The sequence below is a fragment of the Symphalangus syndactylus genome, chromosome 14 (assembly GCF_028878055.3).
Source record: "Symphalangus syndactylus isolate Jambi chromosome 14, NHGRI_mSymSyn1-v2.1_pri, whole genome shotgun sequence".
NCBI lineage: Eukaryota > Metazoa > Chordata > Mammalia > Primates > Hylobatidae > Symphalangus > Symphalangus syndactylus.
The window spans coordinates 41,927,219-41,954,774 of NC_072436.2; the positions used below are offsets into that span (position 1 = coordinate 41,927,219).

Consider the following 27,556-nt stretch of genomic DNA (forward strand, 5'->3'; position numbering starts at 1 on the left):
GTAATACCATTGTACTTATCATTTGTGCATTCACTGGAGTAGCCTGTTTAATTTCCTTTAAGAACTTTTTTTTTTTTGCATTCACAGCTTAGTTTACTGTTTAATGTAAGTTGCCTAGCTTTCAGCCTATCTGAGCTTTCAACATTCTTTTCTCACTCTATTAATCATTTCTAGCTTTGTATTTAAATACTGGCATCGTGGGGCCTAATGTGGCATACAAAGTATAATTCATCTGGCAGATGGAACCATAGTTTGACACTACCAGTCTTATGTCGGGCTCAACCCAGTAATAAATCCAAGCCTACCCATTCTTCCCGGAAGGAGCTTGATTATGCATCAAATTCCACAACCTCTATGGTTAGTGCCCAAGGAACTGTTTTCTTAACAACTTTGCTCTGTGAGTCAACAGGATTTTGTATTTTTGAATGTATTTAGACCATAGAAAACAAAGAAGTAAGCATACAATGGGCCCACATTCAGAAGCTATCTCCTCAGGATCAGAGGCTGCATCCAGAGTGTGCATACGTGTGTTTGTCACAGATCCTCTCCCAAGCTTAATGGAGACAGAGTGAGAGATAAATGTCCGTACTAATCTTCATCATGTAGCTGGAAAGAACTGAAACACTCATCCAGCCTTCTAACTTTTTAGCTACATCTGGATTGTCTGGCTCCTACCTTAACCAGTTTCTGGTTACTGACAAGGCGTGGCACATCCTAAGTTCCAGGGAGCCACCAAAAACAGACAACACTATAGCACACAAGGATTTGAGAGGTGCCCGAAGATCTCTGGCTGGAAAGTTTGGTGAGATCCTTTTCCTACATGAGGCCAGTCTTATCAAATGCACAGGAGCCAACAGAGAGAGTCAAGGAAAAATGAAGAAACAGGGAAATATATTCAAAGTAAGAAAACAAGATAAATCTCCAGCACCCGAGTGAAGTGCAGATATGCAATTTATCTGACAGAGATTTCCAAATAATGGTCATGACAATAATCACTGAGGTCAAGACAGCTTTGCAAGAACAAGCTGAGAACTTCAAGGAAAAACGTTATACGATAATGTCAAACAAATCATAGATCTAAAGTGTACTGTAACTGAACTGAAAAATTTTTTTTTTTTTTTTTTTTTTTGAGATGGAGTCTCGCTCTGTCGCCCAGGCTGGAGTGCAGTGGCGCAATCTCGGCTCACTGCAAGCTCCGCCTCCCAGGTTCACGCCATTCTCCTGCCTCAGCCTCCCAAGTAGCTGGGACTACAGGCGCCCGCCACTACGCCCGGCTAATTTTTCTGTATTTTTAGTAGAGACGGGGTTTCACCTGTTAGCCAGGATGGTCTCGATCTCCTGACCTCGTGATCCGCCCGCCTCGGCCTCCCAGAGTGCTGGGATTACAGGCGTGAGCCACCGCGCCCGGCGAAAAAATTTAATAGAGGTGTCCATTAATAGAATCTATCAGTGAACTTTAAGACCGGTCACTGGAAATTGTCTAATCTGAGGATCAGAAAAAAAGATAATGCAAACGGGGTGAAGACAACTTTAGAGAGTTATGGGACACCATCAAGCAGGACCACTCACACATTAGTGGCATGCCTGAAGGAGAAGAGAGGAAGAAAGGAACAGAAAAATGTTTAGAGGAATAATGACAGAGGATTTATCAAGTATGGGGAAGAAAACAGAAAGCCTGATCCAGAAAGCCCAAAGGAAACCAAATAAGGTGAATCCAGGGACTCACAACAAGATACACTATAATCAAATTGTCCAAAGTTAAAGACAAAAAGAGAGTGATACTGTTTGCAATTTTGTACCCTCCAAATATTGTGTCGAGATTTGATCCCCAATGTTGGAGGCGGGACCTAGTGGGAGGTGTTTGGGTCATGGTGGTTGATCTCTCCTGAATAGCTTTTTGCCCTCTTTTGACTAATGAGTGAGTTCTCACTGCATTACATGAAAGATGGTTGTTTAAAACAGTGTGGCACCTCTCCCCTCTCTTCCTACCTCTCTAGCCATGTGTGACATACCTGTTGTCTCTTCACCTTTAGCCACAAGTAAAAGCCTTCTGGGTCCCTGACCAGAAGCTGCACAGATGCCACTGCCATGCTTCTTCTACAGCCTGCAAAACTGTGAGCCAAACAAACTTCTGTTCCTTATAAATTACCTAGTCTCAGGTATTTTTTTATAGCAACACAAAAATTTGTGCTCTTCCGTGTTGCTCTTTTCTGTGTTATTCTGTGTTGCTAACACAGAAATTAGTACCAAGGAGTGGGGTTTTGCTATAAAAATACCTGATAATGCAGAATTTGCTTTGGAACTGGGTAATAGGCAAAGAAGACAGGAAGATGAGGAAACTTGTGGAACTTATTAGACCTTGGTTAAGTGGTCGACCAAAATGATAATAGGAATATGAACAGTGAAGGCCATGCTGTTGAGGTACATAGAATACAACTTTCAAGAAGTGGCTGCACCATTTTGCATTCCCACAAGCAATGAATGAAGTTTCCCCTTGCTCCACATCCTCGCCAGCATTTGATGTTGTCAGTGGTTCTAGATTTTGGTTATTCTAAGACATGTGCAGTGGCATCTAATGGTTGCATTTCTCTGAGGAAATATTATGTGTAGCCTCATTACATATGCTTATTTTCCATTTGTGTAATTTACTTGGTGAGGTACTTGTTAAGGTCTCTAGCTCATGTCTTTTACTGCTCAGCTTTAAGAATACTAATGTGTTTTGAATAATAGTTCTTCATTGGATATGTTTTGGCAAATTTTTTTTCCACCTGTGGTTTCTCTTTTCTTTCAGTGTCTTTAATGGTGTAAAAATGTTACATTTTCATCAAGTCCAGCTTATCAATTCTTTCTTCTATTGACTTCAACTTTGGTGTTTTTTTCTAAAGGTCATCATTAAACCCAAGACAATCTGTATTTTCTTCTATATTATCTTCTATAAATTGTATAGTTTTTTGTATATTTATGTTGCTGATCCATTTTGAGTTAATTTTGGTGGGCGTGTAAAGTCTGTGATTTAGTTTTTTTGCATGTGGATATCCAGGTATTCCAGCAGCCCTTCCTGAAAAAACTGTTTCATCATCAGAATGCCTTTACTTTTTTGTCAAAAATTAATCGAATGTATTAATGTGTTTCTATTTGTGAACTCTCTATCATTTTATCCGTTTGTTCTTTCACTAATACCACACTGTCTCCATTAGTGTAGATTTACAATAAGTCTTGAAATTGAATAGTGTCTGTCCTCCAAGTTTGTTCTTCTCCTTCAATATGGTGTTAGCTATTCAAGGTCTTTTGCCTCTCCATATAAACATTTTCATTTAGATTGGAATTGCATTGAATCTATACATTGGAAAGAACTGACATCTTAATAGCATTGAATCTACTTACGAATATGGTACATATCTCTTTTTGTTTCATTCTTCTTTGCTTTCTTTCATCAGATATGGACATTTACGGAATTACAGAGCCCCCTCTACATTGAGCACAAGACAGTGACGAATCCACATTCTTCAGCCAGAAAGTCACCTCTGAGAGCCAAATGCCTGACGATAGACAGGAGAGTCAGAGAATGATAACGACATCTCAGGAAAATTGTGAAAATAATCAGCAACCATATGTGGATAACCCTTTCAAATTTCTCCAGGGCACCTGTCATTTCAGCCAATACTTGCCAGCTTGTGCCAAGGATGCTGGAGCTCCCTGGGATGAGTTTCCCAGGGGAGGAGCTGGCCACCATCTTTGCTGTTTGGGCGACACAGCCATTCCAGCCTTTGGGCTTTGGACAGTGCAAACTGATGGGGTAGAAGGGATCCCTAGCATAGCACAGCTGCTCTACCAACATGTGCCCAGATTCTTTTTTTGTTTATTTTTGTTTGTTTGTTTGTTTGTTTGTTTGTTTGTTTTTTTGAGAAGGAGTCTTGCTCTGTCACCCAGGCTGGAGTGCAGTGGCATGATCTCAGCTTACTGCACCCTTCACATCCCGGGTTCAAGCAATTCTCCTGCCTCAGCCTCCCAAGTAGCTGGGACTACAGGTGCCCATCACCACACACAGCTAATTTTTTTTATTTTTAGTAGAGATGGGGTTTCACCATGTTGGTCAGGCTGGTCTGGAACTCCTGACCTCAAGTGATCCGCCCTGCTGGGCCTCCCGAAGTATTGGGATTACAGGCATGAGCCACCGCGACCAGCCCCAGACAGATTCTTTAAGGGGATTCCCAATCTGTTCCTCCCAACCAGGATCTCCAGCTACCCCGCCAGTGTCTGGGGCTGACAGAAATTTGAATTCTCCCTGGGAGGGAGTTCTGAAGTTCCCGCCCAGTGGGAGTCCTTCCAAATGGGGCCTGGGGGAGAGGGTGGGGCCAGCTTTGGAGAGTCCAAAATGACTGGGGGTGGAAGGGATCCCCCAGCACATCACAACTGCTCTACCAAATAGTGGCCAGACAGATTCTCTAAGCAGATCCCTGATTCTTTCCTCCTCACTGGGTGGGACCTCCCACCTGGGGCCTCCACCACCCTGCCGGTGTTCCGGTGTTCTCAAGCTGACAGAGATTCACATTCTCCCCAGGAAGGAGTCGTCAAGGTCCTGCCCAGTAAGGAGGAATGGATCAGGAACCTGGTAAAAGAATCTGCCTTCTAAGATTTTGTAGAGTAGCTGTGCTGCGCTGATAGATCCCTTCTGCCCCTCGTAGGTATGGATTCTCCAAAGCCCACGGGCTGTAACGACTAAGTTGCACAAACAGCAAAGATGGCTCCTTGTTCCTGCGTATGGGAACTCATTCCAGGAATTCAAATCTCTGTCAGCCTGAGAACGCCGGTGTGGGTGGCTGGAGGCCCCACCTGAAAAGACCCTCATTGGGCTGGACCTCCAGGCCTCCATGCCAGGGAGAACTCAAATCTCAGTCAGCCCCAGAACACTGGGGGTGGCTGGAGTCCCCGGCTGGGAGGTCCCTCACTGGGCCAGACTCTGAGACCTCCACGCCAGAGAGAATTCAAATCTCCGTCAGCCCCAGAACACTGGCGGGGGTGGCTGGAGGCCCCAGTTAGGAGGTCCCTCACTGGAAGGGACCCCAAGAACTGCATCCCAAAAATAATTCAAATCTCTGTCAGCCCCAGAACACTGGCGGGGATGGCTGGAGGCCCCAGTTAGGAGGTCCCTCACTGGAAGGGACCCCAAGAACTGCATCCCAAAAATAATTCAAATCTCTGTCAGCCCCAGAACACTGGCGGGGATGGCTGGAGGCCCCAGTTAGGAGGTCCCTCACTGGAAGGGACCCCAAGAACTGCATCCCAAAAATAATTCAAATCTCTGTCAGCCCCAGAACACTGGCAGGGATGGCTGGAGGCCCGAGTTAGGAGGTCCCTCACTGGAAGGGACCCCAAGAACTGCATCCCAAAAATAATTCAAATCTCTGTCAGCCCCAGAACACTGGCGGGGGTGGCTGGAGGCCCCAGTTAGGAGGTCCCTCACTGGAAGGGACCCCAAGAACTGCATCCCAAAAATAATTCAAATCTCTGTCAGCCCCAGAACACTGGCGGGGGTGGCTGGAGGCCCCAGTTAGGAGGTCCCTCACTGGAAGGGACCCCAAGAACTGCATCCCAAAAATAATTCAAATCTCTGTCAGCCCCAGAACACTGGCGGGGGTGGCTGGAGGCCCCAGTTAGGAGGTCCCTCACTGGAAGGGACCCCAAGAACTGCATCCCAAAAATAATTCAAATCTCTGTCAGCCCCAGAACACTGGCGGGGGTGGCTGGAGGCCCCAGTTAGGAGGTCCCTCACTGGAAGGGACCCCAAGAACTGCATCCCAAAAATAATTCAAATCTCTGTCAGCCCCAGAACACTGGCGGGGGTGGCTGGAGGCCCCAGTTAGGAGGTCCCTCACTGGAAGGGACCCCAAGAACTGCATCCCGAAAATAATTCAAATCTCTGTCAGCCCCAGAACACCAGTGAGGGTGGCTGGAAGCCTCAGTAAGGAGGTCCCTCACTGAGGAGGACCCCGAGACCTCCATACCAGGGGGAATTCAAATCTCTGTCAGTCCCAGAACACTGGCGTGAGTGGCTCAAGGCCCCTATTGGGAGGTCCCTCACTGAATGGAACCTCAAGACCACCATCCCAAAGAGAATTCAAATCTCTGTCAGCCCCAGAACACTGGCGGGGGTGGCTGGAGGCCCCAGTTGGCAGGTCCCTCACTGGGCAGGACCTCGAGACCTCCATGCCAGGGAGAACTCAAATCTCTGCCAGCCCGAGAACACTGGTGGGGGTGGCTGGAGGCCCTGGTTGGGAGGTCCCGCCCAGTGAGGAGGAATGGATCACAGACCTTCTTAAAGACCCAGTGTGGCCACATTTTGGTAGAGCACCTTGCTATGCCAACCCCGCCATGTTCTCAGGAAGACAGATTTGGATTCTCCCTGGCATGGAGGTCTTGAGGTCCTGCCAAGAGAGGGACCTCCCAACCGAGGCCTCCAGCCACCCCTGCCAGTGTTCTGGGGCTGACAGAGATTTGAATTCTCCCTGGCATGGAGGTCTCAGGGTCTGGCCCAGTGAGGGACCTCCCAACCGTGGCCTCCAGCCACCCCCACTGGTGTTCTTGGGCTGACAGAGATCTGAATTCTCCCTGGCACGTAGTTCTCAAGGTCCTACCCAATGAGGGTCCTTAGCTGGGGTCTCCAGCCACCACTGGTATTCTCAGGCTGACAGAGATTTGAGTTCTCCCTGGCATGGAGGTCTCAGGATCTTGCCCAGTGAGGGACATCCCAACTGGGGCCTCCAGCCACCCCCACCAGTGTTCTCAGGCTGACAGAGATTTGAGTTCTCCCTGGCATGGAGGTCTCCAGGTCCCGCCCAGTGAGGGGCCTCCCAACTGGGGCCTCCAGCCACCCCTGCCAGTGTTCTGGGGCTGATAGAGATTTGAATTCTCGCTGGCATGGAGGTCTTTAGGTCCTGCCAAGTGAGTGGCCTCCCAATCGGACTTCCAGCCACCCCCACCGGTGTTCTCAGGCTGACAGAGATTTGAGTTCTCCCTAGCATGGAGGTCTTTAGGTCCTGCCCAGTGAGGGATCTCCCAACCAGGGCCTCCAGCCACCCCCGCCAGTGTTCTGGGGCTGACAGAGATTTGAATTCTCCCAGGTATGCAGTTATTGATTCTTGAAGTCCCGCCCAGTAAGGGTTCTCCTAACTGGGGCCTCTGGCCACCCCCACCTGTGTTCTCATGCTGACAGAGATTTGAATTCTTCCTGACATGGAGGTCTCCAGTTCCTGCCCAGTGTGGGTCTTTTCAACTCAGGCCTCCAGTCACCTGCCCCTGGTGTTCTCAGGCTGACAGAGATTTGAATTCTCCCTGGCACATAGTTCTTGAGGTCCTGCCCAATGAGGGTCCTTTTAGCTGGGGTCTCCAGCTAACCCCACTGGTGTTCTGGGGCTGACAGAGGTTTGAGTTCTCCCTGGCATGGCGGTCTCGTGGTCCCGCCGAGTGAGGGACCTCCCAACCGGGGCCTCCAGCCACCCCCGCCAGTGTTCTGGGGCTGACAGAGATTTGAATTCTCCCTGGCATGGAGGTCTCGGGATCTGACCCAGTGAAGGACCTCCCAACTGGGGCCTCTAGCTACCCCCGCCAGTGTTCTGGGGCTGACAGAGATTTGAATTCTCCCTGGCATGGAGGTCTTGATGTGCTGCCAAGTGAGTGACCTCCCAATCGGGGCCTCCAGCCACCCCTGCCAGTGTTCTGGGGCTGACAGAGATTTGAATTCTCGCTGGCATGGAGGTCTTTAGGTCCTGCCAAGTGAGTGGCCTCCCAATCGGACTTCCAGCCACCCCCACCGGTGTTCTCAGGCTGACAGAGATTTGAGTTCTCCCTAGCATGGAGGTCTTCAGGTCCTGCCCAGTGAGGGATCTCCCAACCGGGGCCTCCAGCCACCCCCGCCAGTGTTCTGGGGCTGACAGAGATTTGAATTCTCCCAGGTATGCAGTTATTGATTCTTGAAGTCCCGCCCAGTAAGGGTTCTCCTAACTGGGGCCTCTGGCCACCCCCACCTGTGTTCTCATGCTGACAGAGATTTGAATTCTTCCTGACATGGAGGTCTCCAGTTCCTGCCCAGTGTGGGTCTTTTCAACTCAGGCCTCCAGTCACCTGCCCCTGGTGTTCTCAGGCTGACAGAGATTTGAATTCTCCCTGGCACATAGTTCTTGAGGTCCTGCCCAATGAGGGTCCTTTTAGCTGGGGTCTCCAGCCAACCCCACTGGTGTTCTGGGGCTGACAGAGGTTTGAGTTCTCCCTGGCATGGCGGTCTTGGGGTCCCGCCGCGTGAGGGACCTCCCAACCGGGGCCTCCAGCCACCCCCGCCAGTGTTCTGGGGCTGACAGAGATTTGAATTCTCCCTGGCATGGAGGTCTTGATGTGCTGCCAAGTGAGTGACCTCCCAGTCGGGCCTCCAGGCACCCCCACCATTGTTCTCGGGGCGAAAGATTTGAATTCTCCCTGGTATGGAAGTCTCAGGGTCTGGCCCAGTGAAGGACCTCGGCCTCCAGCCACCCCTGCCAGTGTTTTGGGGCTGACATATTTGAATTCTCCCTGGCATGGAGGTCTTGAGGTCCTGCCCAGTGAGGGACCTCTCAACCGTGGCCTCCAGCCACCCCCACCGGTGTTCTCGGGCTGACAGAGATCTGAATTCTCCCTGGCATGTAGTTCTCAAGGTCCCTCCCAATGAGAGTCCTTTCAGCTGGGGTCTCCAGCCAATCCCACCGGTATTCTTAGGCTGACAGAGATTTGAGTTCTCCCTGGCATGGAGGTCTCGGGGTCTTGCCCAGTGAGGAACCTCCCAACTGGGGCCTCCAGCCACCCCTGCCAGTGTTCTGGGGCTGACAGAGATTTGAATTCTCCCAGGCATGGAGTTCTTGAGGTCCCACCCAGTTAGGGTTCTCCTAACTGGGACCTCTGGCCACCCCCACCTGTGTTCTCATGCTGACAGAGGTTTGAGTTCTTCCTGGCATGGAGGTCTCCAGTTCCTGCCCAGTGTGGGTCTTTTCAACTCAGGCCTCCAGCCAACTTCCCCCACCCCCACCAATGTTCTCAGGCTGACAGAGATTTGAATTCTCCCTGGCATGGAGGTATCGGGGTCCCGCCCAGTGAGGGACCTCCCAACGGGGGCCTGCAGCCACCCCCGCCAGTGTACTGGGGCTGACAGAGATTTGAATTCTCCGTGGCATGGAGGTCTTGAGGTCCTGCCTAGTGAAGGACCTCCCAACCGGCCCTCCAGCCAACCCCACTGGTGTTCTCAGGCTGACAGAGATTTGAATTCTCCCTGGCACGTAATTTGCAAGGTCCCACCCAATGAGGGTCCTTTTAGCTGTGGTGTCCAGCCACCCCCACTGGTGTTCTCAGGCTGACAGAGATTTGAGTTCTCCTTGGCATGGAGGTCTCAGGGTGGACCTCCCAACTAGGGCCTGCAACCACCCCCCCATGTTCTGGGGCTGACAGGGATTTGAATTCTCCCTGGCATGGAGGTCTCCAGTTCCTGCCCAGTGAAGGTCCTTTCAACTCGGGTCCCCAGCCACCACCCCGCCCCCTCTCCCGGTGTCCTCAGCTGCCAGAGATTTGAATTATCCCTGGCATGGAGGTCTCAAGGTCCTGCCCGGTGAGGGATCACTCCACTGGGACCTCCGGTCACTCCTGCTGGTGTTCTCGGGCCCAAAGATACTTGAATTCTTGGGATGAGATGGCCAAAGATGAGCTGCCATCTTTGCTGTTTGTGCAACTTAGTCACTCCAGCCTGAGGGCTTTGTAGAATCCATACCTACCAGAGGCAGAAGGGATCTCCCAGCACAACACAGCTACTCTATAAAATCTTGGTCAGGCAGATTCTTTTAGCAGGTTCCTGACCCATTCCTTCTTAATTGGCAGGACCTTGACAACTCTGTCCAAGGGAGAATGTAAATCTCTGTCAGCTCTAGAACTAAGGGGTGGAAGCCCCACTTGGGAGGTCTCACCCAATGAGGAATGGATTGGGGATCTACTTAAACAATCTTGCCATCATTTGGTAGAGCAGTTGTGCTGTTCTGGGGATCCCCTCCACCCTAGTCACTTTGGACTTTCCAAAGCCCACAGACTGGAATAGCTGAGTCACCCAAACAGCAAAGATGGTGGCCCCCTTCTCCCCCAGGAAACTCATCCTAGGGAGAATTCAAATCTCCGTCAGCCTGAGAGCACCTGCAGGAGTAGCTGCAGGCCCCAGTTGGGAGGTCCCGCCCAGTGAGGAGGAATGGATTGGGGACCCACTTAAAGAGGCAGTCTGGCCACATTTTGGTAGAGCAGCTGTGCTGTGTGGGGGATCCCTTCTGCCCACAGTTGGTTTGGGTTCTCAAAAGCCCAACATGCTGGAATGGCTAAGTTACCCAAACAACAAAGATGGTGGCCTGCCCTGTCCCCTAGGAACTCAGTCTCAGGTAGGTAAAACACTGTTGCTGGTGGCTGGCCGGAGTTGTTTCCTTGATTATGTGAGTAATGCGAGTACCTGGTTGTTTCAGTTGAAGGTGCTGTATTGACTTGCCCCTTTCATTCCCCTCCATGAGAGCCATGCACCTTAGCTGCTTCTAGTCAGTCATCTTGGCCACACACACCCATAATCATATTTTTTAAGTAAATCATTCTTTAAAACTCTAACAAAATATTTAAACATTTAAAAAGTGTGGAGCTTTAGAAATGCCTAATTACATCTTAAGTTTGAGACACGTAGCAGTTATGTACATTGTCAATTCCAGATTTTGTATCTTATAAGGAAAGGACTTAGATCTTATTCAGTCTTTGTGTGTCTAAAATATTTTCGCCTGTAAAATGAGTATAATGAAGTACTTTATAGAGTTGTAAATGTTATATGTAAAAATATAGCAGTGAGGGGGCAGTGGGCTGGCCAAGGTGGCTGAGTTGAAGCAGCTAGTGTGTTTGGCTCTCACGGAGAGGAACACAAGGGGAGAGTCAATACTGCACCTTCAACTGAAACATCCAGGTACTGACATTGGGACTAACCAAGGAAACAACTTGACCCAGGGAGAATGAAGAAAAGAAAGGCAAAATGACAGCCCACCTGGGAGTACCACAGAGCCAGGGGAACCTCCCTCACCCAGGGAAGCAGTGAGTGAATGTGTGACCCTGGAAACCCATGCTTTTTCCATGGATCTTTGCAATCCTTGGGTCGGGAGATCTTCTCATGAAGCCACTTTACCAGGGCCTTCAGTCTGATGGAGCTACGTGGAATCTTGGCACAGCAGCCACTCAGGGACACATGGAGACCTGGGAGCCTTAGGTACCTGGGCTTTCCTGCAAAAGTAGCTGCAACTCTGGCAAAGTGGGAGGTTAGACCCTCATACATATCCCTAGGGAAGAGGCTGAATTCAGGAAGCTGAGCAGCAACAGCCTGCAGGCCCCACTTCCACAGCACCTCACAGGATAAGAGCTACTGGCTTGGAATTCCAGCCAGCCACCAGCAGCACTGTTGAGCCTCCCTGAGACGAAGCTCCTGAGAGAAGGGGCAGGCCACCATCTTTGCTGTTTGGGCAACTTAGCTGCTCCAGCCTTTGGGATTAGGAAAGTCTCAGCGGACCAGGGGCAGGGGGATCCACCAGCACAGCACAGTGCTACTCTACCAAAATATGGCCAGACTGCTGCTTTAAGAAAGTCCCCAATCCCATTCCTCCTCACTGGGCAGGACCTCCCAACCAGGGCCTCTAGCTGCCCACTCTGGTATTCTCGGGCTGACAGAGATTTGAATTCTCCCTGAGATGGAATGCCCCAAGGGGGCAGTGGGCCACCATATTTGATGTTTTGGCAACTTAGCCATTCCAGCCTTTGGGCTTTAAAGAGTCCCAGCTAACTTAGAGCGGATATAGCCCCCCAGCACAGCACAGCTACCGTACAAAAGCATAGCCAGACTACTACTTTAAGCAGGTCCCTGATTCATTCCTCCTCACTGTTTGGGACTTCCCAACTGGGGCCTCCAACCACCCCTGCTGGTGTTCTCCTGCTGACAGATTTCAATTTTTTCTGAGCTGGAGCTCCCTGATGGAGGGGCAGGCCACCATCTTCGCTGTTTTTGCAACTTAGCCACTTCAACCTTCAGTCTTTGGAGTGTCCAAGGAGACCAGGGGCTGATGTGGACCCTCAGCATAGCACAGCTGCTCTATAAAAATGTGGCCAGACTGCTTTTTAAGCACTTTCCCAATGTCATTCCTCCTCCGTGGGCAAAACCTCCCAACTGCAGTCTCCAGCCACCTCCTACAGGTGTGTTTGGGCCAGCAACAAGTTCATTCATACCTCCCTAGGGCAAAGCTTCCAAAGGGAGCGGTAGGCTGCCATCTTTGCTGTTTCACAGTCTTCACTGATGATAACTCCAGGTACTGGAAAATCTGAGGCTACTAGAGACTGGAGTGGGCCCTGGGCATACTGCAGCAGCCCTATGGAAAAGTGGCCAGACTATTACCTGGGTTCCCATTCCTATATCTTCTCACTAGGCAAGTCTTGCAGGCTGGACCTCTACCTAACCCCCCTACCAGAGCTGTCGAGCCAGTAGCAACTCAGCCACTCCCTGGACAGAGCCTCCAGGGGCAACTGAAAGCCTCCCTGCCACTGCTTCTGCAGTGGAACTGTCCATGCTACCCTCAGACTGATGAAGGAGCTAACACCCTTATCTACATCTTCAACAAGCTTTAATTGACCCAAGCCCCTCTCCCATGGGTTCTACACACTCCCCACTGCTCATAACAGACAGGGAACCCCTGGATTGGCCCCCACATCACAAATTCTCCATCCTGGGCTGATTGCAATGAACAGTTGCTGACCTGTATCTCTCCAGGGGTGGAACCCTGAGGAGACAAACAAAAGACCCTTGGCTACAACCACTACTAATGTCCCTTCCTCTTCTGCCTCAAAGTTAGGGAAGAAATATAAACACTGAGATTGCTCCAGAGCTGCAGTGGGCAGCCTAGGAGTGCCAAGCCATGATCTACAGCCAGCACTTAAGGAGGAGAGAAGCACATTTTCAGATCATTGAGAGGGAACATGGCTGCAACTATGAGGAAATATAGGGGAGCCACATGACCAAGCAAGAGACTACCAATTGACCAGTAAGCCGAAGTGCCACCTACTGGATCACATCCCAAAGCTTCAGCACCAAAAATACCTTCCTAATATACTCCCCTCTGAAACCAGAAATGAGAAGTCAGCTTCAAATAAAGACCCTGCATAAAGCCTCCCATTCACAACTGTTACAAAGATAATAAAATACCTAGGAATCCAGCTAATGAGGGGTGTGAAGAACCTCTTCAAGGAGAACTATAAGCCACTGCTCAAGGAAATAAGAGAGGACACAAACAAAGAAGGCCAGGGCATTGACCATGCTCACCACGAAAGGCATGGTGCCTGGTGGCCCTGCTGAGAGCATGCTCTCTGTGTGCCAGTGGCCTCTGTAGGCAGAGGGAGGAGGGCTTGCCCTGGCACCAAGATCATTAAATGCACCATCACAGGCATGACAGGGTGAATTGTGTCATCTCATGGGAAGCATACCTCAGTTCCCCTCACTCTTCTGAGGACAGATACTGGGTCCTTCCCTGGACCTGGGTTGCTCAGGATTGGGGCTGGGACGGGCTCTGGAACCTAGCCCAGCCCTGCATTCATCCCCCAGACCGCTCGGCCAGCCACTACCCCATGTACCCGAAGCAGCATCTGTTCAACAGCAACCTCCAGTGGGACTCCAGGGCCTTCCGCAGACTCAGCCACCTGGTGCGAGAGATGCACCTCAACTTCTCAAGCTAACACAGCTGAGCTCCCTGGAGTTTGGGAGGTGGGAGGGGAAGGGGTGAGGTTCCTCCATGTGACTCACAGCCTCTCCTTCGATGGGCCAATAGGAGAACACAGGAGACTGCAGACCATGCAGGTGGCCAGGCCAGAGCCCAGGGGCAAGAGAGGCCTCCTGTTTATGGGGCAGAGGGGAGCTTGGCAGGCGGGGCCTCCTGGTCCCCAGCAGGGGTCATGGCAGCTTCCCTGGACCACGTTGTTCCATATGTGGGGAAGCATTGAGACTTGGCTTGGTATGAGTGGCCCACTGCAGGTGAACCTTCACATTCTGACTCCTGATCTCTGCTCCTCAGGTTTGCCCACCAGTTCCTAGATCCAGGCACATACATGTTTCAAGACAATGGGCAGCCAGAGAGCCTGGCCGTGGTGCTGGTGAAGGAGGAGGGGGTGGCCTGTAGTCCTGGCCTGTCCCCTGTGCAGCCCTCATCCCCATATCAGCTAGGCAGGCAAAGCGTCCTCAGGCACAGGCTGCCAAACCTGGGTCCAGACTGGGCAGTGGTCACAGGTACTGATTGACAGGACATAGCAGCCAGGACTGGAGCAGGTAGGGAGGAGTGCCATGCCACAGGGCCCTGAGCGTGTGTCAGCCCTGTCCGAGTTCCTGGGCCCCTAATGTGTGTCAGCTCTGTCTGAGGATCTGGGCGTAGCCACCAAACTCCAGATATGATGACAGCAACAGTGGCATGGTGCAGCTTGTCCTTGACCTGGGACTTCATTTGCAGGCAAAAATTTTCTCCATTTGGGGCCTCCTTTCTCACCTCCCCTTCCCCATTTCTCACGCTCCATTGGTCCTGGAAGCTGCCCCAGTGGACAAGGTCCCTGAGTGGAGTCACAGGATCACAGACATCCTAGACTAGCCCCCAGTGTGGGTTTCCCATCTTCTTTCCTTCTTTTCTCCAGAGGTCAGCAATCCGCACTGAGCTCCTTAGTCTGGGGCCTGCCCAATGGGCAGAGAGGACAAAGCCCTCTGACGGCTAAGAATCAGAGCCCTGGGCACAGGGCAGCAGCTCTTTCTTTCTCACACATACACACACACGCACGCATACATGCATGCATGCACACATACGCTCAGAGCACAGGCCTCATGTGGGGCTGTCCCAGGAGGGTCCTCACACAGAAGGGCACAGGGTAGTGGGGAGGGCCTCCCAGGGAGAGACTAATGGCCCAGAGGCAGGAAGGGAGCTGTGAAGAGTTCAACTGCAAGGGCAGCAGGGCACAGGCCAGGGCCACTGAGGCAAATGCAAAACAGCGGTTCTCACGTTGCCAGGCAGCCTGGAGGGGCTCGGAGAGGCCACCATGTAGCCCCATTCCCCTCTCCTGCCCACGTTCCAGGGGTGCTGCTCCTGTTGACTTGGCAACTGTGCTGTTGATGGTCCTGGGCCTCCTGCTGAGTCCCTCCCTGCCCCACGCCTGCCCCATGCAGGCTTGGAAGCCTTGGTGGAGAAGCCTGGGACAGCCTCAGGTGCCTGCTGAGTATGTGATCCTCAGGGACAGGTGAATCCCCCCTGCCCCCCACACACCAAGCCCAGCCCTGGCCCAGCCCGGGGACTGCTGTGGCGGGTCTGGCCACTCCCCAGGAGCCTGGGCACTGGCCAAGCTCCCCCTGTCCCTGTGGACTTGGGACAGATGCCCTTTAGAGTTAACCTGTGATGTGGGCTCCACATGGGGTTCAGCACTGCCGCTCATGTCTGGGCACTGAGGCTGGTTCTTCCTTTCAGCCTCCCGTTCTATGAAGACCTTGGCCCTTGGGGATCTGGGGAAGGAGCTGACTCCGAGAAGGCCATGAGCCGGGGCACAGGTACCATGCTGGTGTGCAGCCAACCCCTCCTCAACAATACTTGTTATTTTACTTTTACTAGATAGTAGGTATCCTACTGGGGGCGTATACATTGATATCTTTTTGTAGTTTTGATTTGCATTCTTCCCTAATGATTAGTCATATTGAGCATCTTTTTATGTGCTTATTGTCCATTTGTATATCTTCTTTTGAGAAATATCTATTGGAGTTCTTTGTCCAGTTTTGAATTAAGCTGTTTGGTTTTTGTGGTTGTTGTTGTTGACTTTTAAGAGCTCTCTATTTATCACATACATGATTTGACAATATTTTCTGTGGTTCTGTGGGTTGCCTTTTTACTCTGTTTATAGTGGTTTTTGATGCACGAAATGTTTTTTAAGTCATGAAATTCAGTTTGCATATTTTTTCTTTTATTGCCTGTGCCTTTGGTATTGAATTCAAAAATTCGTTGCCAAATCCAATATTGTGATGTTTTTGTCCTGTGTTTTCTTCTAAGAATGTTATTGTTTTAGGTCATACATTTAGATCTTTGATCCATTTTGGTTAATTTTTGTGTGTGGTGTTAGGAAAGAGTCCAACTTCATTCTTTTGCATGTGGATATCTAGTTCTCTCAGCACAATTTATTGAAAAGACTGTCCTTCTTCCCCCTGAAGGGTCTTGGGTTCCTTGTCAAAAGTGATTTGACTGTATCTGGAACGGGTTATTTCTGGCCTCTCAATCCTTTTACTAGTTATAGGTCTATTCAGATTTTCTATTTCTTCATGATTTAGTCATGGTGGGTTTCGTGTTTCCAGGAACTTGCCCATTTCATCTAGGTTGTCTTAATTTGTTGGCATACAATTGTTCATAGTACTCTTATAGTCCTTTTTTATTTTTGTAGACTTGTCCACATTTTCACTTCTGATTTTAGTAATTTGAATCTCCTTCTTTTTTTCTTAGTTCATCTAGCTAAAAATATGTCAATTTTGTTCATCTCTTCCAAGAAACAACTTTTGATTTTCTCTATTTTTTTGTATTCTTTTTGTGTTTATCTCTGCTCTAATCTTTGTTATTTCCTCCTTCTGCTAGCTTTAAGTTTGTTCCTCTTTTTCTAGTTGCTTAAGTTGTAAAGTTAGGTTGTTCATAGAGAGATTTTTTTGTTTTTTGATACAAATATTTATAGGTACACATTTTACCCCTTGGGTTGGTAGGTGGTGCTTTTTTATGTTCATTCATCTCTAATTATTTTCTAATTTCCCCGATGATTGCTTCTTTGATCCATTGGTTGTTTAAAAATGTGTTGTTTAATTTCCAAAAGTGCTTGGATTTTTTAGTTTTTCTTCAATTACGAATTTCTAGCTTCATCCCACTGTGGTTAAAGAAGATACTTTTTATGATATCCATCTTTTTAAATCTATTGAGACTTAATTTGTGGCCTAACATATACTCTATCCTGGAAAACATCCCATAAGCACTTTAGAAAAATATGCATGCTGCTTTTGTTGGGTAATGTTTTCTATATGTCTGTTAGATCTAGTTGATTTATTGTGTGTTTAAGTCCCCTGTTTCCCTACTTATATGCTGTCTGGTTGTTCTGTTATTAAGAAGTGGGTATATATACACCATGGAATACCATGCAGCCATAAAAAAGAATGAATTCATGTCCTTTGCAGGGACATGGATGAAGCTGGAAGCCATCATTCTCAGCAAACTAACACAGGCACAGAAAACCAAACACTGCATGTTTTCACTCAAAAGTGGGAGTTGAACAATGAGAACACATGGACACAGGGAGGGGAACATCACACACCAGGGCCTGTTACAGGGTTGAGGGGCAAGGAGAGGAAGAGCATCAGGACAAATACCTAATGCCTGCGGGGCTTAAAACCTAGATGATGAGTTGATAGGTGAAGCAAACCACCGTGGCACATGTATACCTATGTAACAAGCCTGCACATTCTACACATGTATCCCAGAAATTAAAGTAAAATTAAATACATAAATAAATAAATGGATATTGCAGTCTCCAACCATTATTGTAAAACTATCTCTCCCTTCAATTCTGACAGTTTTTACTTTGCATATTTTAGTGGCCTGTCATTCAGTGTGTCATGCATATCATGACATATCAAGCATATCCTTGCTGCATTGAAACTTTTATTAGTATTAATATATAGTGTACTTCTTTGTCGCTTGTAAACTTTTTTTATTTAAAGTTTATTTTGTGTGATACTCATATAACTATCCCTGCTCTCTTTTGGTTACTCTTTTCATGGAATATCTTTGTCTGTTCACTTTCAATCTAGTTGTGTCTTTGAATGTAAAGTGAGACTTTGTAGATAGCAGATCTACAAAGCTGATCATGTGTTTTTATGATCATGTCTTGGACCATGTGTTTTTTATCCATTCTGCCAATCTCTGTTTTTTTATTGGAGACTTCAATCCATTTACATTTAAGGTAGTTATGATAAGGAGGGACTTACTTTTGTCATTTTGCTATGTGTGAGAACAGGTAGACAGTGAGGTGAACTCAGGTGGAGGGGAAAGCAGGGGAAGGCAGTCAGACAAGGCCTAGGAGGACCCAGCAAACAGCCTCCCCAGCAAGGTTGAAGACAGGGAGACTCACTCTCAGCAAAGCATGAGGCAGTGCTGCCACCCAGCTCTGGTGTCACGCCCATCCTGCCACCTCCTACACCTGGAGGCCTCCTTCTTCCTCTGCCTCCATCAAGCCTCCTCCCACCTTCACCCCTCGGTGCTGACTCCCTCCCCAGAGCTGGCCCCTCCTGCAAGTGGGCCTCCCACCTCCTCCATCTGCCCATTCTGCCTTCAAAGCCCTGCAGGAAAGAGGAAAGCTGCTGAGCCCACCTCTTGGCCCAAGGTCTCCTCATCCTGAAGTCTCAATCCAAGGCCTCTTCCTGCAGGGGAGCCGCTCCTGTCCCAGACCCTGGAGGACTTCAGCGTCCGCACAGTCTATGACAAGCTCGAGGACCAGAACCTGCATGTTGCATCCCAGCTGAGCAAGCACAGGAGTGATGCCCTGGCCTTCTACAGGGCCACGGCCCAGCAGCTCCAGGGACTCCAGGTCAGCCCCCATCCCCAGACTGCCACCCGGGGAGCAGCCACCCACCCCTTCTGGATACTGCTGAGCCAAGAAGGATGCCCACAGATAAGAGGGTGACCCTGGTTTTTCCAGGACTTTCTGCAGGCCTCAGCAGGACTGAGCTGCAAGCTCTGGGCAGGGGTGGAGACCCTGAGACAGATCCCAAAGCCGCTGCCAGGGCAGACACTGGGCAAAGCCAGGAACCGTGGGACGGCCACACTGCAGCTTCTCAAAGGGAGTGCCAGCAGCCTCCTCCAGGTGAGGGCAGGGGCCTGGGTTGGCAGGACAGCAGGTGAAAACTCCTAGCATGAACTAAGAAGTGATTTGCATGCCTGGGGAGTGAATTGCCCAGTGATCAAGATAATAGGGGGCACAGCAACGTTGTCTTGCCAGCATTGAGAGGGGGTGGAGACGCTCCCGCTGGAAGAAGAGCACATATGGCTGTCGGGCAGATGGTGACAGGGAGCTGGCCTCACCCCTCCTGCAGGGAATAGGGGATTCTGGGACTCCCTACTGGGTCCCTCCACAGCCCCTGAGGAGCTGTTTTATACACACACGACAGCCATTGCCTCATTGAACCCATTCAGTTGTCACAGGAAACCTGTGAATGAACTTATCACCATCTCCATTTTATAGTCGAGGAACTGAAGCTTATAGAAGCTGACAGAACCAACCACAATCCTGCCAGAAGCCCAGTCTCAGCTACACCCCCTCCTCTCCAGCTGGAAGGGAATAAAGGGGCTTACCGACCAAGGTCGGCGGCTGCTCTGCCCAGCCTGCCATGGAGCTCCTGGCCCTTCTGGGGAGGCAGACTGGGTAGGCTGGGCTAGGGTCCCACCCCACTTGTCCTTCATGAAGGTCATGCTCCAGAAAGGGGTGGGTCCCTTGAAAATGTGTCCTTTTTTGTGACCATATCCTTGGATAAGGGGCCCTCCAAGACCCTGTGGGCCCAGTTGGTGGGGAGTTGAGGAGGAGGTCAGACAGATGCCAAAAACCCTGCTGTCCTCACCCCACGCTGCAGAGCATGGGTTGAGCCTTCCTTGATCTTCGCTCTAGGCCAGTTCCCTTCTCAAACTTCTCGTTAGTACACTGGTGAGCTAGGACACCTGGCCAAGTGACTGTGAGAAGGGAGGGACCAAGAATACCACCTTCTTTTGAACCCTGTCTGAGACTAAGCTAAAAACTCTATGTCCCAGGCTGGTCACGGTGGCTCACACCTGTAATCCCAACACTTTGGGAGGCCAAGGCTGGCGGATCACCTGAGGTCAGGAGTTAGAGATCAGCCTGGCCAACATGGTGAAACCCCGTCTCTACTAAAAATACAAAAATTAGCCAAGTGTGATAATGCATGCCTGTAATCCCAGCTACTCTGGAGGCTGAGGTGGGAGGATCGCTTTAACCAGGGAGGGGGAGGCAGAGGTTGCAGTGAGCCAAGATCATGCCACTGCACACCAGCCTGGGTGACAGATCCTGTCTCAAAAAACAAACAAACAACAACAACAAAAAAACAAAAACAAAACAAAACAAAACAAGCCTCTATGTCCCAAAGATTCCCCTTTGCTTCCTGGTTGGAAGCTGGTTGCAAGGCTGCACGAAGTCTTGCATTCCTCCCAAGCTATCACTAACTGCAAGGCAGGTTAAGTTTTTTTCTTAGAAAGCAACTTTTTTTTTTTTAAAGAGAAAGAAAGGATGGGATGAAACTCTTATCAAATTAATAAGAATAAAGCAATTAATCAACACTTTGGTGAAATTATCCTATAACTCAGAAAAACTACTCTGAGTGGCTATTTCAAAAATCTCTCTGTGGGTCCCCAGAAGACTGTGCCTGGCATGGCTGCCATCAGATATGGGTGGCTGGGGGTGTCTGGGGTGCAAGAAAGTGTGGCCCACAGAAGGAAGGGTCAGAATAGCAGGAAGGGGCAGAGGAGATGTGTAAATGAAAGATGGGTGGGTTTGTAAACCTTTCTGAGTTAAAAAAAGAAAAGTAAAAAACAGGATAACATGTAGGAAGGGAAGAAAGATGTATAAAAACCAAAGCATTCATATGCAAAGCACCACCATGTGTCCTGCAGGGTTCTATCCACATGTGTTTAGCACAGGATGGTGAGTGTCCCAGTGCAAGAGGGAGATGGAAATGGGCTCTGGAAATAGAGGGAAAAATAGAAGGTGAGAGGCACACACACAACCACACAAAAAGCTTCAAAAGCAGGAGAGTGATGTGAACGTTGGGTTGGGGAGGTCTGTGGCTGGGTGAGATGAACATATTGAGGTTGTCCTGTTCTCCTGTGTCCTCATTCCCCAGGCTGCCGTCCCAGTGTCCCAGCACCACTGCCCTGGGCTTTTAGCTGGAGCTTGACCAAGCCATTGCGACCCTGGCATCGGCACTTTCTCAGGCACAGGGACCGTCAGCCAGAGCCAGCAGAAAGGTGAAAGGCTGCCAGGGGGCACCGGAGCACACTCGTGTGTGCAGAACCACTGCCCAGTCCCCTGACCCCATGGAGGCTCATCGGCACACACACGTGCACGTATGCAACCACACATGCATGCAGACACACACATATGTACAAATCACACACGTGCAGGCACATTCAGGTGTGCACATCCACACTCACACACACATGCATGCACACATACACATACACCACACACCACTCACTCATGCACTGGGGCCTCATACCCCTGGGGGGCTGGGGCTCTGCACTCTGGTCAGAAACCCAGGGCACTTTGCCTGTACTGGGAGATCAACCCGGGTTTCTTGCTCTTTATCTCCTCCAAGATGTGTGTCCGAGATTATCTCCCCAGTCCACTGCTTGGTCTTCTGACCCACCAGACAGAGCTCAGGCGGGCAGTGGGATTCATTAGTCTTGCCCTCAGAGCAGCATTTGGAAGAGAAGGCAGGCACAGCGGGCCTCTGTTCAGGAACCCCTGCCTGAGCCTGTCAGGGCCACACGCAGGCCACGTGCTAGTGTCCTACAGTGAACAGAGCAGAATAACACCAAGGTGGCATGTATCTCTGAGGGGCCAAGACCACAGCCCACATCAGGTCTTAACTCCCACCAGGCAGTTGCCTGTGGCCCCAGGAGCACCTGATAGTCAGGAACTAGGTCACAGGAATCCCAAACTCAGATCAGGTCGTGTGCCTTCATTGCTTTAGCAATGCTGCCCTCATCTGTCCATCACTGTTCTTTTCTGGGCCCAAAACCTAGAAGGGAAATTACAGGACTGGCTGGCTGTTCTTCCAAGGCCTCTGGTCAGCTTGGTGAACAGCCTCTCTCCAGCTGCCAGCGGGATGTGCTCCTGACGGCCCAGCCTGCACCCTCCAATGAGGAGCACCAAAGCACAAGGTGGGGGCAGGAACCAGACAAACTGCCACAGCAGCAGATGTGTCCCTAGGGGCGACCTCAGCTCCCTGGCAGTGACAATCTTATACCCAAAACCCGATTTAACACCTTAATCCATTCAAATCCAGCTACAAGATTCCAGGGGTCCCTGCTTCCACAGCCCCCCATTGTCATGCACACCTGGTTAGCCACAGGGTCCAGTGACTTGAGTAACTCATTAGAACACATGTCATTTAGAGAAATTATTCCCACCCATGGGAACAAGGCCACATTCAGGCTGTTGGACTCCAGACTTCACATCCCATCTCACCTCCTTCTAATTTTCTTCATCTATATGCCATCTCTTCTAGGGTGTAACCAAGGGATCTCTTTGTCCTTCCTCTAAGTTTACCCAGAGGCTAAGATGGATTTGTTTGCTTATGTTGATTGAGTTCTATGAATGTTTAGAGGCATGGTCTCTTTTTCCTTCATCCCCTTTTAATGACAGTAAGTGGTAACAATTATTGACTGCTTGTATTTATTAAATACAAGGTACTAAGATAAGCACTTTATCCGCTAACTAATTCAGTCCTCACAACAACTCTGTCAAGTAAGTACTATCACTAGCTTCATTTAAAGATGAAGAAACTGAGGGTGAAGTTGCTGAGATTTCAGCTCAGAGGGTCAGACTCTCACAGTCCAGCCTGTACTGCTCACCTGCTCAGGCCTCCCCTCCAACCCTCCACTAAAGCCATGGTCAGTCCTCCCTCCCAGAAACACCCCTGTCGTTAGTTTTTTGTTTGTTTGTTTTGTTTAGGAGGCTCAGAAAGTGTACACAAGTAACTAAAGTGTCCCGTAGGCAGGGAGAGAGGAGTCTGGATTCTCCTAGAACCTCGGGCCTGGGGGCCCTGGAGGTAAGGAGAGTTAAGAATCTGGGTCTCCAGATTCTAGACCGCACTCTGCCCTGAATGTTGTGGATCCTGAGTAAACACTTTCTCCAGCCAATTCCATGAGCTACCATCTGAGGATAATTTCATTCAACAAACAATGATGGCCATCTGATGTGGGTCATTGTGCAGGGTTTGAAGATGAGCGAGTTGGGTGGAATAGGCCTGAGGGTGCCAACAATGATAAGAAAAGGCGAGAAACGCTGAATCCAAGTGACCAGGTTCCAGAGATTTAAAGTTCATAAGGATCTTCGTCTCAATTCAAGGCATAGAAACAGATGAGAATTGACTTGCCTAAGCGGACTCTGAAGAGTATAGCAATGCACAGAACAGGGGTCCAGCGTGAAACAGCTGGCACGTTCTAGACTGGAAACTTGGGAGTGTAATAAGGGACTGTGTACAAAAGTATAGCAGGTATGTGTGACCACACCGGGCAGTGTCTCCCCTCCCAGACCTGAAAGCAGTACAGTGTGGGGAGGCCCTGACACCGTGGCCTTTGGCCCCATCAAGGACACAGCTAGCCTGAGGTGGGGAAAGAAAATTGACCTTCTCTTCAACCCATTTTAGGCTTTCCAGCTGAGACCCTGTAAATGAGACTTAACAAAAGATAGGTCAACAAGAGAAAAACAAACAAGTTTCTAACACATGCATTTGGCAGACCCACGGGGACACCAAAGGATGAGTAACTCAAGGGTGTGGTTAGAACTTGGGCTTATTTAGCATCTTTAAAAGAGAACAATAAATTTTCAGAGAAGTGACAAAACAAAGGAAAATGGCATTGAGTTTCTAGGGAGGTAAGTTGAGGGAAGGTAAATATGTGAGGAAATGGATGGCAGATAAAGACCAGTTTTAGCAGTTTGTTATGTAGATTCCTCTGCGTGTACCTGTCTCTAGTGATTGATTGCCTCTGTCCTTCCAGGTAGAGAGAGGAAGGGAGGATACATTTATAAGTTTATGTCCTACTTTTAGGCAAATGGAGGGCCAAGAGCTTTTCTTGTATCTGCTTCTTCTCAAATGCCTTCAGCTCAAAACAGTCTATATGGCAGCATGGCATGCTTTGGGGTGATAACATACATTCTGCTGCCCTTCACTGAGAAGGCTGCTCTGTACACAGAGGCAGAGCAGGCTATAGGGGCACATCAGGATTCTAAGTGTTTATCAATTTCTCCATCACATTAATATCACAACCTTTTCTAATGTCAGACACTCAGGGAGGAGTTGGAAGTGGCCAGTGTTCCTTTTGGATTCTGGTTGAGGTGAGATGTGCTTCTGGACAGCAGGGGCCTGAAAGGGAACCTTTCCTTCCTGTTAGTTACTTCAGACCCCAGCAGAACCCTGGACCCCCAGGCCTCCCACAGGGTGATGCTAAAAGAAGTGATGCCGAGAACCCAGGACCTGCGGAGTGGATCTTTGAGGCTGGCCTTGGGCATGGAGCCACTCCTGAGCTGCAGGTAGGTGCATGACTCTGGGACAAGGCCCTCTTCACCTCAGGAGCTCTTGAGGCAGCTTTATTCCCTGGACATGCTGCCCCCTCCATCAACCTTAATAATTAAGTATAAAGCTTGAGTACAAAGATTGAGGATGACACCTCAGGAAACACAGCCTCCAAACAAATGGGATCAGCATTTCAAAGTGGAAAGTAAAGGTTTACTTACATAGGCACTGACAGAGAAATTTTAGCAGGATTACATTTTCCATACAAGGACAGTGCATACATTACAGAGATTTGATTGGTTCCAGATCGCTACATTCCAAGGAAGATTACTTTATTACTCTGTGAGGAGGGGTAATAATCTGAAGGGGACCTTATCTCTAGTGCCACTTGGTCTTCCGAATTATTTACAGAAAAATTTTAAAAAGGCAGAAGCTGCAACTACCACGTGACTCAGGCCATATAGCCACACTCCTCTCAAGGCTCAGAATCATTTAAAGTTCCAACAGCTTTAAGTTTGAATGACTTAGTTTCACATTTCCCTCTTTTTATCAAGATCTTTCAAAGAAAGTTTAGTAAATGAACTCAAACTGTTTTGGCTCCATTTATGTTCAGGAATGTAGTTCTGTGTTGTGAGGAAGGCTCATTCCTAGAGGGTCATGTCCCACAGCTGGGGAACTGATCAAGCTACAAGGCAAATGGAGTATAGGCTGAATTTAAAGCAATATGTACCAGGTGATTTTGCACCTGAGTCAAACTACACAGCTGCATCTTTAATTAGTGCAATTCTCTGAGTGACCATTATTTTAGTCACTACACTTATGCATCAACTCCATTGTGAACAAATGCCACAGCAGCAATGAGAAAAAAAAATACATGACAAAACACAACAAATGATTATAATTCCTGTAATAAATAACAGCTCTGCCATTAAGTTTGCCAAGATCCAGTCCAGCTGTTTAGCCAATCATTTAGAGAAGCTGTTGATTCTGAAAGGTTAGGTATTTGGGTTTTCATATCAGCCATTAATTTAGTGTTGCTCTCTGATCATTTGGAATATAGACACACATTCAGTTTTTAAGGTAGTGGAGGTTTCCCCTTGGGCTGCCATGAGTGTGTCTAATACAGCCTGCCTCATAAGAACAACTTTGCTGTTTAATAATGAGACACCCACACAGCTATCCTTAAGGACCTTTTTTGTGTAATTGGTTAGGGCCTCTGCATGCCAAAAGCCAGTCCCCTATATGTGCTCTCTCCTAGAGTAGGATATCAACTTTTCCCAAATGCCAAGAAATGGCCCTGACACTCAGAGTCACATGCACAGCTGCATCTTTGCAGTCCACCAGAGGAATAACACATCTGGGGCATCTCCATGTGTTGGAATCAATGCGCTCAAGGAACAATGAAGCAAAGTCAGTCAGCCTGGAGTTTTTTACTCATACAGGACACATACAAAGACATAACTGGAAATAATTATAGACACTTAAATGTGGATATTTTTAGAATATATAAAGCAATGTGTAACATAAATTTAAGCAACATATGAAATAAAAATTAAAAACATATTTATACATATAACTTTGTAGTGCTACCTGCCACTCAGGTGGTCTTTCTCCATACAGGAGAGAAATATATGCACATAAATCTATATATAAATAAATATAGATATTTTATATGACTACATAGATGTATATATACTTATGTATGATGAGACAAAGTAGCAAATGTAAGAAGCCATGTTTGCTCATTTCTGCATGCCAACATATTTTCACAAAGCCCCTGACTATCTGAAGATGTGAGCTCTCTGGAAAGATGCTCTGCACTAAAGACAAAACAAGATACAGCACATGGCCCCACACATCTCTTGCCTGAGTCACTATCTTCCTTAAAAGACGAATGACCCTAGTCCTTGCCTTTTCCTGCCTATAACATAACATCTGACAGAGCGATTACATTTCTATAGTCTGTAACCAGATGTACTCTTTACACCTGAACCTTGATGCGATTCTGCTTTAATGTAACTGGTGAGCAAGTTTGATGTGATTTTGCACATAATGAACCCACATGACCCATATATAAGCTGTGAGCTAAAATAGTACCAGAGCAGTCTGACAGAACCTCCTGAAGGACTGCTCCTGGGCTGCAGTCCTTAGGCTATAGTCCTCAATAAGATTTCTGAATAAAAACAACTTTAATTCTTTAGAAGCTTGATTTTTTAAATTTGGTTAAGAATCATGATGACCATGAAAGGACACAGAGTAGACTGCCCAAGGTCATCTAAAACATTGCAGGGAACCAGCACCTCAGTACCAGCGAGCCCTTGGAGTCCCTGGAGCTCCTCCATGGTTGTGGATGACTGGGTGTCTCTCCTGAAACTCAGACCTGAGTTTATTCAGCTAGCTGCTTTCACTCTTTGACAAAAAGATAAGTTCTTCCTTGAGACTTTTCATTTCTCAAGAAGAGGAATTCTCCTATTTAAAAGATACTAGGAAGGAATGGATATGTGAAGCTGTCTGAATTGCTAGGTTGTGCTGGTACTTTCCCTTTCAATTTGACTTTATGAACAAGGCTCACAGGACAGAAACTATTAAAAATATAGGAAGATTTGACCTGAGTCATCTCTGAAGACAAGGGACACTTGCCCCTTCCAGCCAAATTCTGATTTGGCATTCCCAGGTGATTGCAAATCTCATGGAAGTGTCAGAGGTACAATCCTTGTAACATGCAGTGGTCCCATAGGAAATTCCATTTCACAGGTAAGTAATAGTTGGCTCATCTGGGGAAGCACACATGACGGTCAGTCACCCAGTGCACTGAGCCTCCATGATTGCTTTTGATAACCAGAGGGAGAAACCAAGACGTGTAAAAGAAACAACTATTGGCAATGCTCAAAGCAGCAAACCTGACCCCACTACATTTCTCACTAGCATTATGCTTTGCTGAGTTCTCAGAATGGGAAATAAATTATCCAAAATCGAAACAACAGTGGTACCTGACAACCAATCTCCAGTCGTGATCCAGTAGGCCTCATGTATAACACATACAGAGCCTACACTTACAGGTATCTCCCTGAATAGGAGGGGTTTACTACAGGAGATTTAACATTGAAATGGCCAAAAACTGGATTCTCAAATATTAAGGCATGA

At 48.6% G+C, this 27,556-nt stretch overlaps 2 protein-coding genes across 2 annotated transcripts in view; both read left to right on the forward strand.

Annotated features, from left to right (window-relative positions):
* Positions 1-5,317, forward strand: part of LOC129461778 (ankyrin repeat domain-containing protein 36B-like) — a 107,551-nt gene extending 102,234 nt beyond the window's left edge. Inside the window, 1 exon segment of the mRNA XM_063616643.1 lies at positions 3,438-5,317. The gene's annotated coding sequence lies outside the window, so the exon portion shown is untranslated.
* LOC129462947 (uncharacterized) lies at positions 5,309-24,343 on the forward strand. Its single transcript, XM_063616647.1, has 6 exons — positions 5,309-15,330; positions 15,555-15,634; positions 18,533-18,693; positions 18,805-18,969; positions 21,014-21,137; positions 24,291-24,343. Exons 1-5 carry the CDS (start codon positions 14,996-14,998, stop codon positions 21,065-21,067), a joined length of 795 nt encoding a protein of 264 aa, XP_063472717.1. The 5' UTR covers positions 5,309-14,995; the 3' UTR covers positions 21,068-21,137; positions 24,291-24,343.
* The last annotated feature ends 3,213 nt before the right edge of the window (positions 24,344-27,556 follow it).

Bases quoted from the DNA above. Each gene is read 5' to 3' on its own strand.
- LOC129462947 (XM_063616647.1), top strand. From the start codon at position 14,996: ATGGCCCAGAGGCAGGAAGGGAGCTGTGAAGAGTTCAACTGCAAGGGC. The intron at 15,635-18,532 runs GTACCATGCTGG...CTCTTCCTGCAG, and splicing joins GGCCATGAGCCGGGGCACAG to GGGAGCCGCTCCTGTCCCAG. The intron at 18,970-21,013 runs GTGAGGGCAGGG...CTCATTCCCCAG, and splicing joins GTGCCAGCAGCCTCCTCCAG to GCTGCCGTCCCAGTGTCCCA.